The following is a 15,683-nucleotide window of genomic DNA, read 5'->3' as shown; positions in this document are numbered from 1 at the left end:
AGTCATCCTGACCCCCTGTGGCTTGTGGGAAGGCAGAATTCTAATGCATTCTTGTGTTCTGTTGCAGATGTGTTCAGGACCGTCTCTATATATCACTGCAAAGGGACAATATGGGGGGCTGGGCCCCTCGGGGTCCCCTTTTGCAACTCCCGGTGAAGGGCCCCGCCACGCCCTGCACCCGCATCCCCCCCGCGTCTCCCATTCTCAGCGGACAGCCAGTGAGGACATGACCAGCGATGAGGAGCGCATGGTGATCTGTGAAGAAGAGGGCGATGATGACGTCATCGGTGAGAAGATCTTTGTGCAAAATGCAAGCCAAACGCAGGCTGCCTATAGAAATGTTCCTCTAGTCTTTGAGATTGTGTGGCAAGTGTCCTCGTAAAATGGCTGCTGAGGTAGCCCACCCATTTCCAAAAGGGCTGCCAGCCCTCCAAAAAGGTCTTGTGTCCAACCCTGGAATCTCCAGGGAAAGGGAGAGATCTTGAGTTAGAGGAGCCCTTGGTCTAAGCTGGTATAAAAGCTGGTATAAAATCATCTCTTGGGCCAAGAAACACACACTGAAAGATTGGGGAAAGTCCTCAGTTTTTGCTGTTGGTGCATTTGATGCCTTGGCTGAGTGTCCGATAAGAGTCGTTAAAGGGTAACTAATCTGAAATATGTATTGAAAGATTCTCTGAACACACTGGAAATGACATTCCTCTGGTTCAAAGCTAGATTGTGGCCAGACAGAGATCTTGACACCTTCCTCCTGCCTTACCTTTCCCCCTGTCCCATCAGAACATTTCACTGATTGTATGCCCACTGCCTTCTTGTATTCCTGAGATGACTCACCCCCACCCTGAAACCCGGCTGTCCTGATGCAGAGTTCTTCCCGGTGAGGCGTAGCAGTAATTTCAAACACATGTGCCCTATCACTCAAATCCGCGATATAATAGAGTGCTTACATTTTCAACAAATATTATTTCCAGATCTCCAGTATGTTGGGGTTTTGGTGGTAAAGATGTCTTGGCTGATGCACTTTGTTCTGTTGCAGCTGAAGATGGGTTCAACCCAGCGGACGTTGACTTGAAATGCAAGGAGCGAGTGACAGACAGTGACAGCGAAGGGTCCCTAGGAGATGAAACTGACCACAAGGTGAGAGTTGGGATGGGGGAGAGTGGCTGGAGGTGAGGCCTTACAGGGCAACAGCAGGTGTGGCTTCAGGGGTTCGCAGCCTTGGGGTGCGAAAAGGCCTTTATAACAAGGGGGGAGGGGAATCTCCTGCGTTTGTGTTGCAGTTTATGGAGCTTCTCAACCTTTGGCCCACCAGAGTTTTGGGCTAGCTGGGGCTTCTGGGGGGTGAAGTCCAGCCATTCTATGAGGACCCAGGTTTGGAGCCCATGCATTAGACCAGTGGTCCCCAACCTTGGGCCTTTAGATGTTCTTGGACTTCAACTCCCAGAAATCCTGGCCAGCAGAGGTGGTGGCGAAGGCTTCTGGGAGTTGTGGTTCAAGAACATCCTGAGGCCCAAGGTTGGGGACCACTGAGTTAGACTGTTTCTAGCCACATAGACTTAATAATCTGACCATGAATGTTTTAAGGAGGCGGGCATTATATGGATACAGGGGTCTGAAGGTGAGCGTATGGTTTGCGCAAAGCCCTCTTGCGGAGCTGAAGTCTGGATGGGGAACATGTACTGGCTCAGGACTTCATGTCCGTCTGGAGTAGATCTGCTGCAGGAAACGGGGAGGGGGGGGCGGCACTAATATGTGCCACTGGTCGAAACAATGTGAAGCAGGGGAAGCGCCCGGGAACGTCCTCCCCATCTCTTGTTAACCATGTCCTTGTTTGCTTGTAGGACTTTGGGCGGAAGCCTTTCTCCCCAGTGATCCGCTCTGCAACCTTGCCCACTTCCTCTGGTGCCTTTGCCCCTTGCCGTCCGGCCCCTCCCCTGGACTTAGAGCCACCACCCCCACCTCCTCCTCCTCCTCCAGGTCACGACCAGCCGCCGCCTGCTTCCAAACCCTACAGCTCCTTTCAGATGGCACCCAGCACCTTCAAGGCCCAAGAATCCCGGGGAGGAGGGCTCCGCCCGCACAGCATCCCGGCCAAGCGCCTGGAGCCCCGGTTCGACCCAGCGGCAGCCACTGCCTCCTACAGGCGGAAGCGGGCCGACAGCGCCGGAGGCCCTCAGACCGCCCCGGAGTCCGGCACAGCGCCCCACGCCGTCCCCATGCACTCCGTCATCTCTCCACCCGGCGGCGTGGTGCAAGCGGTGGTGCTACCCGATTCTGCCCGCTTGTCCTCCGGCACGGTGCTGGTGACCGCCCCCTCCATGAACGCCGCCAACGTGGGGGTGATCGGCTACAGCGGGGCGCCCAGCCTGGTGCGCACAGCCCCCACTGTCGTCACGAACGTGGTCAAACCGGTCAGCAGCACTCCGGTGCCCATCGCCAGCAAGCCGTTTGTGCGTGGATCAGGGGAGGGGCTTCCGTTGCTCAGCCCTCCCCCCGCAGATGGGAATGCCAAGCCAGAAGGGATTTCTGTGGGGCGTCTTGGCCTGGTCTGTTCCGACAAGAAGATCCCACCGTCCTCCACAATACCTGGGGTTCAAGGCACATCTCCGCATTTAGTAGCCGGGCCCCTTATTGGGCAGGGCTTGACTGCTGTGGGGAAGGGCCCCCCAGGCCAGGGAAGTGTGGTCACCAACCTACTTGTAGGAACTCAAGGCTATGGGGCAGCTTCTGGTGCAGGAGGTGCGGGCGTCCCAGTGACCGTGCTGCCCCCTGGGGCCATTACCCAGCAGCCCTCGGTACAGTTCATCACCCAGAACCCACCTGGGCAGAACGGTCCAGTGCCGCTCAGCATCCTGCAGCCTCAAGGCATCCTGTCGAGGGCAGCGGGCAAGGCCGGCAGCATCACGCAGGTGCAGTACATCCTCCCCACTTTGCCTCAGCAGCTGCAGGTGGCTGGTGGGAAAGTGCCAGCAGGAGGAGCGGGCGCCCCCGGGGCTGCCAGCATCCACTTCACGCTGCCGCCAGCCAACGGGAAGGTGATCACCACGCCCCAAGCGATCCCCATCATCCAGCCTGCCCCAGGAACCAGCAACAGCAGCGTGACCGTCATGTCCTCAGCACCAAAAGGTAAGGGTGTAAGTGCGGCGTTGGGAACTTGGGTCCTTGCCGTCTGATCTTCTGTATCTCCGAAGGATTCCTCTCTTAAGCAGGCTTGTGTCTAAATAACCACCGTAGAGGACTAGAGGCTTGGTTCACAGTTAACCTTGCCCTGTTGTAATTCCTAGCACTGGTTTCTATGGCTGTCTTACTGATAATTGATCCTAATCAATTTATTTAAAATATTTACACCTGCCTTTTGTCCCCAGGGTGGCTCGATAGGTCCATCCCTTTAGCAAACTGGACAGGGTGGATTCAGTTGAAATCAAATTGAAATCGCGGTACAAATTTTTAAAATCAGATTTTTTGACTATTTAAATGTTTTTAATTGAAGTTGTGGTTTAAATGAATTTGTTTTTTTTTTTTTTAAACCATTTAAAAAAAAAAAAATTCTTACTTGAGCACCCGTGAGAATATTGACTCTCCCTGGCTAAGAACGTACGTATTTTACCATGGCCAGCCAGGATGTGATGCAACACCCCTCTTCTGCAATTGTTCCCTCGTAGCTGGCACTCGGTTGTGTACTGCTAGGAGGTTCCTTGGAGCTGTCACGACAGGCAGCCTTTGATGGATCTATTCTCCATGAAGTCACCTAATTCCTTCTCATATCCATCCAAGAGTTTGGGACCATCATCCCATCTCATGAGAACAAAATACTATAGTTCAAGTGCACACGACCGGAAGTTCTTTCTTTTGTTTACCCTGAATCTCCCATTAATCATCTTAATTAAGTGTTACAAGGAGAGGGGAAGACCGTTTCTCCACACTGTGTGTAATTTTGTGAATCTTGGTTTTGATCAACCTTCCCTTGCCAAACTTAAAAGCCCTCGGGTAGAGCTTTGGTTGTAAGGATGATGCTTGTGTCCCCTCCTTGAGTCCCTTTTGGGCAGAAAAGGGGATGGAAATGATCGATTACTTACTTTTATCTACTTGGTTTCCTTTTTATGTGCTCCCCCCCCCCGCCAAGCTTTGCCAGTCACTTCCACTTAGGTGTTCAGTTTGACTGTGCTACCTTTTTGGATGGTGACACCCCCCCCAAGAATACCCATTGGATAAAGGATTCTGGGAGCTGTAGTCCAAAAGAAAGAAAAGAAAAAGAGAGAGAGAGAGTCGCTTTTCAGAGTGGTGGGCTTGACCCTCCTCCTCCTCTCTGTGTTCTTTCTCTCCTGCCTCTCCAGTCCAGTCCGTGTCTCCAGTGCAGTCGCCTTCTCCTGGGAGTTCAGCCCACTTGGTGTCTGGGCAGATGATGAATTCCGCTGGGCTCCAGATGCAAGGCAAAGTCCTGGTGCCCATGGCGGCCCCCCAGGTGGCGGTGCGGACCACCGCGGCTGCCCAGCTGCCTCTCGCGGCCTCACCTTTCCCTGTTCCGGTGCAGAATGGCAGCCAGCCAGCCAGCAAGGTCAGTGCCTACAGAGGAGGAGAACTCGGGAGGTGGCCAGGGAGCCGGTGTTGTATATTGATTGTCTAGAGAAGTCAGTGCCATTGTCGTCGTGACATGCTGTCACGTTACAACAACCCTATGAATTATTATAATAATGATAATAATCGTAGAACTGCAGAGCTGGGAAGAGATCCTATGGATCATTGAGTCCAGTCCGTAGCAAGGAGGCATTGTGGGGAATCGAACTCCCAACCTCTGGCTCTGTAGTCAGATGCCTAAACCGCTGAGGTGTCCAGCCGTCCTTGCTCAGGTCTTGCAGTCTCAAAGTTCCTTTATTGAATCAAGCCATCTCACATTCGCCTTTTCCTCATCTTTTGCTGCCTCCCACTTTCCCCAGTGTTCTTGTCCTTTCTTTAGCTGGCTGGATAGCTCAGTGATTTAATTGAGTTCCCTTCTGTGCCTCCTGTAAGTACAGCCAGCCTTGGTCATCATGGGCCAGCTGCACAGTTCCAAAGCTGCCTATAGGAAAAAAAAATATTAAACCACTTCTGAGTATTCTTTACCTTAAACAAAAACCCTCTTGCCATAAGTCAGAATTGACTGGCCGGCATACAGTTATTTATTAATGTCCTTTCCAGTGAAACATGCCTTCTTGTGATATGCCCAAAGTAAGATAGCTTTGATTTGATTTGATATCCATCTATTCGTCTTTCTGGCAGTTCCTGGTATCCGCGAATCTCTCTTTTAATATCATATTTCAAATGAATTGGTAGATTTGTTTCTATGCTGGCAACAGGAAATTCTGTCAATGGCGTAAAATTGTGTCTCAAGCTGATGTAAATTGTGTCTCCTGATATATTTTGGTGTGTGAAATCCAAAAGACATCCCTTGGGATAAAGGAAGTAAAGATTTCAGAGATCCATGGCTGTGTTAGGTAAGCATAAGGAATTGGTGACTGACAATGCATCTAATGGTGAAAATCCCCCTTTCTCCCCTCTTTCTTCATTCCCAATTTTAAATACAATGGTGCCTTGCTTAATGAGCGCACCGTACAACGATGAATCCGCATAGCGATCCCCTTTTCAGGATCGCTAATGCGGAGGCATACCGATTGTTCCAATGGGCAAAACTCGCGTAGCGACGATTGGTAAGAGTTTCGCTTTGCGATGCCCGCGGATCAGCTGTTCGGCGGTTCTAAAATGGCCGCCGGACGCCCGAAATGGCCGCGCGCAGCGTTTTCGCGCCCTCCCCTCGCTTATCGAGGGCGCGAAAATGGCTGCCGCTATGGAGGAAACTTCGCTGAACGTTAAGTTTAGGGCCCATTGGAACGCATTAAATGATGTTTAATGCATTCCAATGGGTTTTTATGTTCTGTTTAGTGATGTTTTCACATAGCGAGGGTTAATCTGGAACGGATTAACCTCGCTATGCGAGGCACTACTGTATAACCCACTCTGGTCCTTCTCTAGTAGCCGCCAAGGAAAATCTATATGTCTTATTTCAGATACATCCTGTGGGCCACAAGAGGGCAGGGTATCCACTCCAGATGTGTCAAAAGCAAAAATTCACAAGGCATTCTGCTCCTTGTATTATTTATTTTTATTTTTAAAAAATGCCTAGTGTTTGCGCTTGCTGTTCATCCCTACATAAAACAGTAACAGTTCTGGTTTTCTCATGAATCATCCATCATCAGGCCATCAGGCCATTACAAGGGGGCAGGATGTAAAATGTCAAGAAATGTTGAAGCTACGGCCAAAATATGTCTACCCCGAGAGAGAAAAATCTGATTAATCTTGGATTTTTTGTGGGATATTGTCCCAGAGACCCTAAGAACCCAGCCTTTCTTGTAGACACAAAATTATGGATTTATTAGACGCTACAGAGGGAGACATGCATCTTAATGTTACTCAAGGACCTCTAACCCAGTTTTTGGTGTCTGAGAAGCAGGAAACAATGAACTCTGGGGGGAAAATGGCTGTTTGTTTCCTTTTTAAGTACTGTTTAGATTGAAATAGTCTCCCATTTTCATGGTTCTAAAAAGTAGCAATCTATTTAGGTACCAAACTACACTTTAAAGCAATATTGAGAATATTTTCACTGTTGCATATCCACACCATTTAAACAGAATTATTATTCCTTAATGCTGCAGGTTTTCTTAGATTGGTGTATCTTTATTCTGTCTGTTTTACATTGCTTTGAAAGCCTTGGTCCCTTGTTGGGAGCTAGGAAATTTTCTTTTCTTTTTTAATTTTAATTTTTATGACTATAACATAAACATAAAATACACAAACCAAATACAGTTTAAATGTGTTCCCCACCACCATAGACAGGATGTCTTGCAGCAGTCTTCTTCCTCCATCTATATTATTCTTCTTTTATTGTCCTCTTCTCCAGAACTGCATAGATTCTTGTTTTTTTTTTTTCCATTGTGAACACACATGTCCAATTTTATAGAAGAACAGGGTGGGGTGGGGGGGCAGGACTCTTTCTCTTTCCCCCTCAACACTCTCCAAAAATCTCCATTTGTCCAGAGTTTCTACATGGTTGTTCTTTAACCAATAGAAAAATAACATTTTCTTCCTTGGTCATAACATCTATAGGTTGTCTCTGTGGATTTTGGAAGTCTGATTTTTCTTGTTATTAAATGCTTTTCTGACCTTCTTCCCAGATACGACTGTCTAGTTTGGGGTGGGCTGTAAGAAAAACGGTGGAAGCTTCAGAATGGTCTGTGTTATGCAGATGAGGGAGGAACAAGAGAAGGTTTGATAGGGCTAGAAGAGGGTTTTTCACCTTCACAGCTGCAATCCTAGTGTGTATTTCATTGCCTCGTAATGCTTCAGTTCTTTTCTCTTTCATAAATTCTTGATAGGACAGGGTACACATGCTGATAAAGTCATTTCTTACTTATGCCACTGCTTACTTGAAAATGCAAAACGTTAAAGGCTGAATGACTGTAAAAATTACATTGGACAGATATGCATTTAGGAACGCACTTTTTTTAATTTTTGCTGTGAAACAGATTTTCCAAACGCCGTTATGGCACGCAGATGTACGCACGCTTGTGCCGAGGCAGAAACAGGTTCTTCTTCGTGTCTCCTCTGTCAGCTTCTACTAACGCAGCCTTTCTGCCCCGTTCAGATCATCCAACTCACCCCAGTGCCAGTGGTCCAGCCGCAGTCCTCTTCGCAGTCCACGGCCACCTTGGTACCCCCGCTGAGTCCAGCTGCTCTGCAGGGCACCGTCGCCACGGCCGTGGTGGGAACCCCGAGCCAAACCCAGAAGGTGCTGTTGCCGTCCTCGTCCACCAGGTATGGATTCTCCGTGCCCGTTCCAAAATGCCAGATCCTGGGGGCACATGGGGTGGGGATATCCCCTATGCTTTCCCAGCAGCCGCCCTTATAACTCGCTCCCCTCTTTCTGCCCCCAGGATCACCTATGTGCAGTCAGCAGCTGGGCACCCCTTGTCCCTGGGCACCTCGGCCTCCCACACGCAGCCCAGCGCCCCCCCGGCCGCACCCGCCACCACCTACGTCCAGTCCCCGGTTGGCCCTGCCCCCATGGCGCTGGGCTTCACGGCAATCGGGCCAAACGGGCAGGCCATAGTGCAGCCGCTGCTCTCGGGTAAGGTGGGGTGGGGCGGCAGCTGGAGGGGGAGAGTGGATGATGGGAACGATGCCAGTCTCGCTTCATGGGTTAAACGAAGTGGATGGGGAAGAGGGGACAGGTTGTAGTGGTGGTGAAAGCTGGCATCAGAAGGGGCTGACTTGAGTTCTGTTCCCGTGCCCGACTGTTTCTCCTTGTTCTGCCTTCTTCAGGTCAGAACCCTCTGCTGGCTCCCGGCCAAGTGGGGGTGTCTCCGCTCCAAAGCCCCCAGCTGCCCACTTCCTGCGCTGGCCAAGGGCAGGTCATCACTGCCATCTACCCCAGCCCAACAGGGACCAGTCCTGCTCAGGCCGCCAGTCACAACGTGGTCTATACGGTGGCGGCCACAAGCACCGCCCCGGCCTCCTCTTCCGCAGCCATCCTGCCCAAAGTGGGTGGTAGCGGCAGCACCACCAGCAGCAGCAGCAGCAGCACGCCAGGCTCCGGGACACCCAGCCAGGGCTTGGTTTCTACAGGTATGGAGCCAAGGGTAGAGAAATCCCTATTGAATGTGGTGCTTGTTCGTGGGAAGAGAGGTGGCTAAAACATGTGCATCCTGGGTTCCTCCAGACTCCTGTAGGATGACAGACCAAATGGGGTTGCTCTTAATTAAAAGAGGAGGGAGCAAATTGATGCTCCATTCCTTGACCGCGGCAAACCGTGTTGAGCCTATACTGATTTTGGAGATTTCAGCAGATGTCGCTGAGAGGTTTTCAAGCATTCTTTCTTCCATTTGGGCCAAAATACTTCCTTCTGAAACACACACTCATTCACGGGCTCTTAACGGTCTTTTTCTTTCTCAACCTGTTGGCTTTGTTCATAATACAAAGTGACGAGGGTTCTTTGCTTGCTTGCTTGTTTTATTTAGAGGTCGCCTTTCTCCCAATAAGGAGAAGGGCTGACCCAAGGAAGTTCACAATATCAAAAGGAATAGAATTAAAAGCAGAATAATCACAAGTTGAACATTAAACATGGGGCTGGGTTGAGAGGGGCTGATCGTAGAGGTCATTGAAAAGACTATAAAAGCTGTGCCACTTCTGGTCTGAAACCAGCGTTGTCTTTCCACGTTTGTGCTTTCCAGCCGCCCAAGCGGTTCCTTCGGCCGTCGCCCGGCCTCAGCGCCCACCTCTCAAGCCTCCCCAGAAGGTGAAAGCCACTGTTGCCAGCATCCCTGTGGGCTCTTACGAGACAGCTTCCTCGCCGGGCTCGGTCCGGTCGCACGGGGGTCCGCCGCCGGAGTCTGCTGGGGCACGATACCATCGGGGGGCTGAAGCAGTGGAACGGGCCTCCCGAGAGACAGGAGCCCCCGAGCCCTCTGCTTCCCCCCCTGCCTGCCGGGCTTCTGAGCCGGGCCTGGTCAAAGCCCAGGAGTCGAAGCAGGATTCCTGGGAACCGGTGTCTCCCCCCTCCCCCCAGCAAGGCCATGGGACCGAGGCGGCGACCACAGAAGCCTGGAGCCAGCAGGAAACAGCGGGAGCGCCCACCGAGGAGAGGGCCGTCCGTGACCCCCCGCCGGTCCCTCCGTCAGGCAGCAAAGGGACTGAGACGGTAAAAAGGCCCTAAAAGCCTTCTTTTTCCTCTTACCCAGTTGCCCTTCCCATTTCTGCCTTGGCCATTTATACACTCCCTTGCCGTCCAAATGTCATTTCCACCTTGCGCTGGCCCTAACTCTTTATGTCTCCCATTTTGCTCAGGCCTTGAAGTTCCCCGCTTCCCCTGACTGGAGAACTGCAGGTCCTGAGGGCCGACCGGAGGCTCCAGCCCCGTCCGTGGGGCCCCCCTCCTCCTCCTCCTCCTCGCTCAGCCCTGGCCCTCCAAACTCCGGAGAGGGTTCTCGGTGCGGGGCTTCTGCCCTTCCTCCAGTGGCTCCCTTCGCCTCTACCTCTGAAGGACCGGAGCCAAAGGAGGGACCAGTGGGGAAGAAAGTCAAAGTCCGGCCCCCTCCCCTGAAGAAAACCTTTGATTCCGTGGACAAGTGAGTGATGGGGAAGGAGGGGGTTGAGGGAGGGGGGGAGTGTGTTGGTGGAAGCACAGAAGAGCCATGTTTGTGACTTGTGTAAACCAATGTTTCATGGGAAGCCATGTCCGTAAAGGTGCCCACAGAGACCCGGGGCACATAAGAGGTGGAATCCAAGAGAGTTTGGGTCGGCGACAGGGCCCTTTCAAGGAATGAAGCGGTGTGGGTGTGGGTGTGGGTGTCTCATTTGAGGGAGCCGTGGGCTGCGCTTTATGACCCACAGCTCCTGCCTCCCCCCCCCCAGCAGGGTTCTTTCCGAGGTGGATTTTGAGGAGCGTTTTGCCGAGCTCCCCGAGTTCAAGCCTGAAGAAGTCTTGCCCTCGCCCACGCTGCAGTCCCTTGCCACCTCACCCCGTGCCATCCTGGGCAGCTACCGGAAGAAGCGCAAGAACTCCACCGGTAAGGAATAAAGGGTAAGGGTAAGCTCGGGGTGGTGGTGGCAGCGGCGGCCCTTCTTGCATTGCAAACAGTCTTCAAGCAGAAGGCTTCTTTGTAAAATTACTTTTTGGTGATATATTGACTCTCCTGAATTTTAAAGGCGCACAGTTCATTGAGATACATATGATAAATAAAAGAAGGCGAGGAATCCAGTTATATCTCGGTTGTGGGGAGTAATTTTCTGCTGCAGCTTAAAATTTGTGGGGAGGGGGCAGGACAGCTTCTTGGATCATAGGTAGAAGCTCCGCAGTAAGGAAACACCGGCAGACCATGAGTTTCTTTCCAAATGCACAGGCCTTGTGGAAGAATCGCCTTCTCTCTCTCTCTCTGCCCCTCCTTTCCTGTTTCTTAGACAAAGTATAAAAGGAAGAATAAACCTCCCCCTTCCTGTTTCCCAGTTCCCTCTTAAGGGACGAGTTAGGGTATGATCACACAGGCAGAGACAGCTCTCATTTGGACTACTGGTTATGAGGTTTGGTACAAGCTATCTCACACGGGACGTGGTGGCACTGCGGGTTAAACCGCAGAAGCCTCTGTGCTGCAAGGTCAGAAGACCAGCCGTCGTAAGATCAAATCCACGTGACGGAGTGAGCGCCCGTCGCTCGTCCCAGGTCCTGCCAACCTAGCAGTTCGAAAGCATATAAATGCGAGTAGATAAAATAGGTACCACCACGGTGGGAAGGTCACGGCGTTCTGTGTCTAGTCATGCTGGCCATGTGACCATGGAAACTGTCTATAGACAAACACTGGCTCTGCGGCTTGGAAATGGGGATGAGCACCGCACCCTAGTGTCGGACACGACTGGACTAAATGTCAAGGGCAACCTTTACCTTTACCTTACAAGCTATCTCTTGGCAATCACACGACATACAACAGGAGATAAACGCTCCAGGCCAACCCTGATCGGTGCCCAAGCTGGGTCTGTTTGGTTCAGCTCTCGAGCGACTGCTTTCCGGAGCTGGGCTGGAGCGATTCCCCAGTGGATGGACGGAGGGTTTCCCTGTAAGGGAGATTCCCTCCTTTTAAAGTAACCCTTTCTGGTGTGATTCGGTACACACTTCTTCCGCTACCTGGTCGTGTCCAGAATATTGCACCCTTGGGTTTCCTCAGAGGTGTATGACTGAGGTGCGAGTGTTTGTCTTAGTGGTTTGGCAGTGTGGCTTGGTTTCCCTTTTCAGACTTGGACTCCTCCACGGAAGACCCGATCTCCCCCAAGCGGAAGATGCGGCGCCGCTCCAGCTGCAGCTCAGAGCCCAACACTCCCAAGAGTGCCAAGTGTGAAGGAGACATCTTCACCTTTGACAAAACGGGTGAGCGAGGGAAGGCGGAGGGACTGAGGACGCCTGCTTGGCATACTCCCAGAGAGTGAGCTGACCATTTGCCAGATTGCGAGAAGACCCTGTTATTCCCTGAACAGGTCTAGCGTGGAAAGTTTCGAAAGGTTGTATAGAATCATAGCATCATGGAGTGGGAAGGGGCTTCAAAGGGCCATCGAATCCGACCCCCTGCTCGAGGCAGGAATCCCAGTTGAAGCCGATCTGACAAGAAGGTTGTCCAGTTTACTCTTGAAGACCCTCCGGCGTAGCTCATAGCTGCTCCAAAATGGAGGCCCAGTTTCCAGAGACACGTAGGAAGGTTGGGGACCCTCGGGCAGAGATTCTCCATGGCTAGTGGTCCTGTCACAACAGTGTTCCTGGTGGGATGCAGAGAGTTAGTGGCGGTTCCAAAGGATTTGTGCCATTTTTCCCTTCATCCTCATATCTTCCACGCCATCTCCCACCAGCGCTCTCTGTGCTGTGGATCATCTCCCTGAGACCTTTGTCCATGTTAGTGGTAACTTTGGACATTCGTTATTTCTCCTCAGCCCCCACCCCTCCCCTCTCCACCCATTTCGCATAAACACATTAAGAGAATGTCTGTGAACACAGAAAATGTCCCTTTTGGGGGGGGGGAGAGAAATGGGCTCTGTTTTATATTGTGGTGGAACTTCTATGAGACCATGATGGGTGGAACATAAGCTAAGATAGATTTGAGGGCCCACTGCCCTAGAGAATCAATGCCCGGCCATACTAGAGCCTCAGCAGGTTGGCTACTAGTGATCTCCCCCCCCCCCCCCCAAAAAAAAAAAAAATCACACTAGGCTCTCTAAACGGTCCCTGCCTTCTTTTAGGCACAGATACAGATGATGTCCTCGGGGAGCTTGAGTACGAGAAGGTGCCGTATTCATCCCTTCGACGTACCTTGGACCAGAGGAGGGCTCTGGTCATGCAGCTCTTCCAGGATCATGGCTTCTTCCCCTCAGGTAGGGAGGACCATCCCTGTTGCCCCTTGGGTTGGGGTAGCCGCGTGCCAAGGGGAGGCCGTTGCTTTGTGAGTGGATTTCCTACACCCCCCCCCCAATTCCCCTTGTTAGAGGTTGCTTTTGAGCAAAGAGGCCCAGTCTCAGTCACGTTGGGACACTTCTGGATTCCTGCTGGAAGCATCATTTGCGTGATGGCCGCCTGGTCTGGCATCCCCTGGGAGGACTCCTGGCCAGGATAGCCAAATGGCCAGATTCTGTTGGGGAGAAGGAAGTGGGGGCTGCTGGTTGGCCTGCACACCCCTCTGATTCTTTAACTTTGCTGGGGAAAGGAGCATCGACTCAATGAAGAATCCCTTTCTCTCAGCAACGTTTGCCTTTCCTAAATAGGCGCCCGCTCTGTGCGTAAAGGGAAGGCTCCATGTTGCCTTTTGTCATTTCACAAGACCTGTCCTCCATCCCTCTGTTTCAGCACAAGCGACGGCCGCTTTCCAAGCCCGCTACTCCGACATCTTCCCTACCAAAGTCTGCTTGCAGCTCAAGATCCGGGAAGTGAGGCAGAAGATCATGCAAGCCGCCACCCCGACGGAGCAGCAGCCGCCGAGCACGCCAGAGCCCGGGGGCCCCGGGGGCCAAGGCGGCACGGCCATGGAGGGACAGCCTTTGGAGCTGGCCTTCGCGCAGGACCCAGCACAAGGGGCGGAAGCCGGGGCCGCCACCAGCACAGCTCCCCCAGCAGCCCCTCTTCCTACCACAGCAGCTGGTTGGGACTGTAATCAGCAATCTTCCCCCATGGGGGGCAGCGGCGGCGGCAGCAGCAACAGCAACAACAACAACAACAGCAGCAGCAACAGCAGTAGATGAATGGCGTTGCAAAGCCAAGTGAGAGAAACAGCCTTGCGGACAAGGGGTCTTGGAGCTTTGCCCCCCCCATCTGTCCTCCCAGCTCATGGCCTTTCCCTGCTAACTTCACTCTTCCCTGGCCCCCCAGCTCGCCCCTCCTGGGACTAAAAAAGGGGGAGCTGTGCCCAACCAACTCTTCCCGCACTCCTCTCTTCTTGCCCTCGTTTCGCGCTGTTCTGATCTGAAAGTGGGGGAGAGGAAGGGTTGTGGATTCCTGCCGAGCCTTCTGCAGCCCCCCCAACCCCGTTTCCTCCCAAGGATTCAAGGTGGCGGGGGTCGTGCTGCCGAAATATCAACCATTCCAGGACACAGGCCTTGCCCTTCCTGCTGCGGGGACTTCTGGGGGGGGTGGGGTGGGGGAAAGAGGGGAAAACAGCTGTGGGAAACAAAACAGAAAAGAACCTGTAAAAGCGGCTGATGCTAATTTTCAACTCCCTCCCTTTTTAATAATGTTAAATATGTCGAGATCCCACGTACTCCTTGCTTCGGTGTCAATAAGGGGAGCAGGAGGGAGAGTGTCATCCCCCCCCCTCCTCCACAGCTGCAGCACTGGGGACCGATCCGGAGCGCTGGGCCACCAGAGGAGAAAGGGGAGGGAAGCAAGGCTATGCAGACCACTGCTGGGGCCAGTTGAGTCTCAATGGTGCTCCTGTCCCTTTATCCGGTCAAGGACTCTTGGTCTGATGCACAGAGAGCGAGAGATTGAGGAGGAGGGCGGTTGGAGCAGAGACTTGGCATGTGGCACAGCCTGAATCTGGACAGGACGATGGAGGAGGTTGATGGGGGAAAGAGGTGGGTGAGTCTGGCCCAGCACTGGAGGAGCAAGAAACAAGCAGGTGGTGCTGATGGATGGGGGGGATTTCCCCCCCCAAAAAGTGTGAGTGCCCTGGTGGCCGCAGCCACATGTTGACCATGTGTAACCCCTTCTGTCTTGGGGGGGCCCACCTCACATACTATTAAAGCTCTTTAACAATCTGTTCCGTTTTCAGCATTTGCATATTGCATCTATCAAGAGCCTTTTGCTGATGATGCACTTTCTGCCCGATCTTCCATAGAGTCTAGCCTGCAATGGTGAGAGCGGGCAAAGCGGAATCATCCAGCCTCCATTGAAACTTCCTTTGTCTTTTCGGAAACCTGCACAGTGGGTGGGGGTGGTGTGCAGATCCACGTTCGGCATGGGTTGGTATTGGCTGCAGAAGGGAGAAGAGAGCCGTCGGCAAGCCCGGGCTTTCTGCCCTGTTGCTCCTTAGTCGTCTCCCTAATCTTTGCACTACAGTGCAACTTGGCATATTCTGCTGCCTTGTCTCGGCAGCAAAAAGGATGCTCATCAGCGCAAAATTCATTGAAGGGCACACACTGAGATAGAATTCCTAGGTTGTTGCCTTTAAAATACTAAGCAGTAGGATACCCTGTAATTATGTGTTTACATCCAGCGCTTCGGTGCATCTGATCTACAGATCTCTGTAATGTTAATTCCTGCGCACATGCGCTCCGCACCCCCTCAAATCTTCCACCCAATTTGATTTTCAAAGGAAGCATGAACTCTAGGGAGTGTGGAGCAGGTTGCCTGTATAGTTAGCCGCATGCTGCCATACTCCTCCAGAACAGGAATGGATTTGTCACCATTTAAGAATCCTATTGCTTAGCGTAGAGTAGGCCCACGGGATCAGTGAGAATTAGGTGAGTTAGCCCTTCGAAAAGAGCCACGAATTCAACTGGCCTTTTCTGGTTGCGGCTTAACTGTACTGAGCAAAAGCGTTCTAGCCATTCCGTGTGTTTTCTGCATTTTCCCCCCTCTGAAGAAAGGTCTGGAGGATGACTTTTAAGTTGGACAGCAGGAGGCAGTGGAG

General features: G+C 52.3%; 1 protein-coding gene across 3 annotated transcripts in view; it reads left to right on the top strand.

The window, feature by feature from the left end:
• CIC (capicua transcriptional repressor) overlaps nucleotides 1-14,808 on the top strand; it is a 39,055-nt gene extending 24,247 nt beyond the window's left edge. For 2 of the 3 annotated variants that reach the window (XM_020807944.3, XM_020807943.3), the window contains exons 9-21: nucleotides 68-287; nucleotides 1,034-1,134; nucleotides 1,839-3,123; nucleotides 4,332-4,552; nucleotides 7,673-7,842; nucleotides 7,962-8,155; nucleotides 8,350-8,652; nucleotides 9,258-9,724; nucleotides 9,871-10,151; nucleotides 10,438-10,592; nucleotides 11,810-11,941; nucleotides 12,802-12,933; nucleotides 13,403-14,808. In XM_020807944.3, the coding sequence (XP_020663603.3) occupies nucleotides 68-287; nucleotides 1,034-1,134; nucleotides 1,839-3,123; nucleotides 4,332-4,552; nucleotides 7,673-7,842; nucleotides 7,962-8,155; nucleotides 8,350-8,652; nucleotides 9,258-9,724; nucleotides 9,871-10,151; nucleotides 10,438-10,592; nucleotides 11,810-11,941; nucleotides 12,802-12,933; nucleotides 13,403-13,794 (4,053 nt within the window). In that variant the 3' untranslated portion in view covers nucleotides 13,795-14,808. The remainder of the gene's footprint in view (nucleotides 1-67; nucleotides 288-1,033; nucleotides 1,135-1,838; nucleotides 3,124-4,331; nucleotides 4,553-7,672; nucleotides 7,843-7,961; nucleotides 8,156-8,349; nucleotides 8,653-9,257; nucleotides 9,725-9,870; nucleotides 10,152-10,437; nucleotides 10,593-11,809; nucleotides 11,942-12,801; nucleotides 12,934-13,402) is intronic. The other variant, XM_020807945.3, reaches the window with a different exon arrangement.
• The last annotated feature ends 875 nt before the right edge of the window (nucleotides 14,809-15,683 follow it).

Source organism: Pogona vitticeps, chromosome 9, assembly GCF_051106095.1.
Source record: "Pogona vitticeps strain Pit_001003342236 chromosome 9, PviZW2.1, whole genome shotgun sequence".
Taxonomy (NCBI): Eukaryota; Metazoa; Chordata; class Lepidosauria; order Squamata; family Agamidae; genus Pogona; species Pogona vitticeps.
The sequence above is the reverse complement of the archived record's forward strand: the minus strand, read 5'-3'. Positions and strand labels throughout refer to the sequence as shown.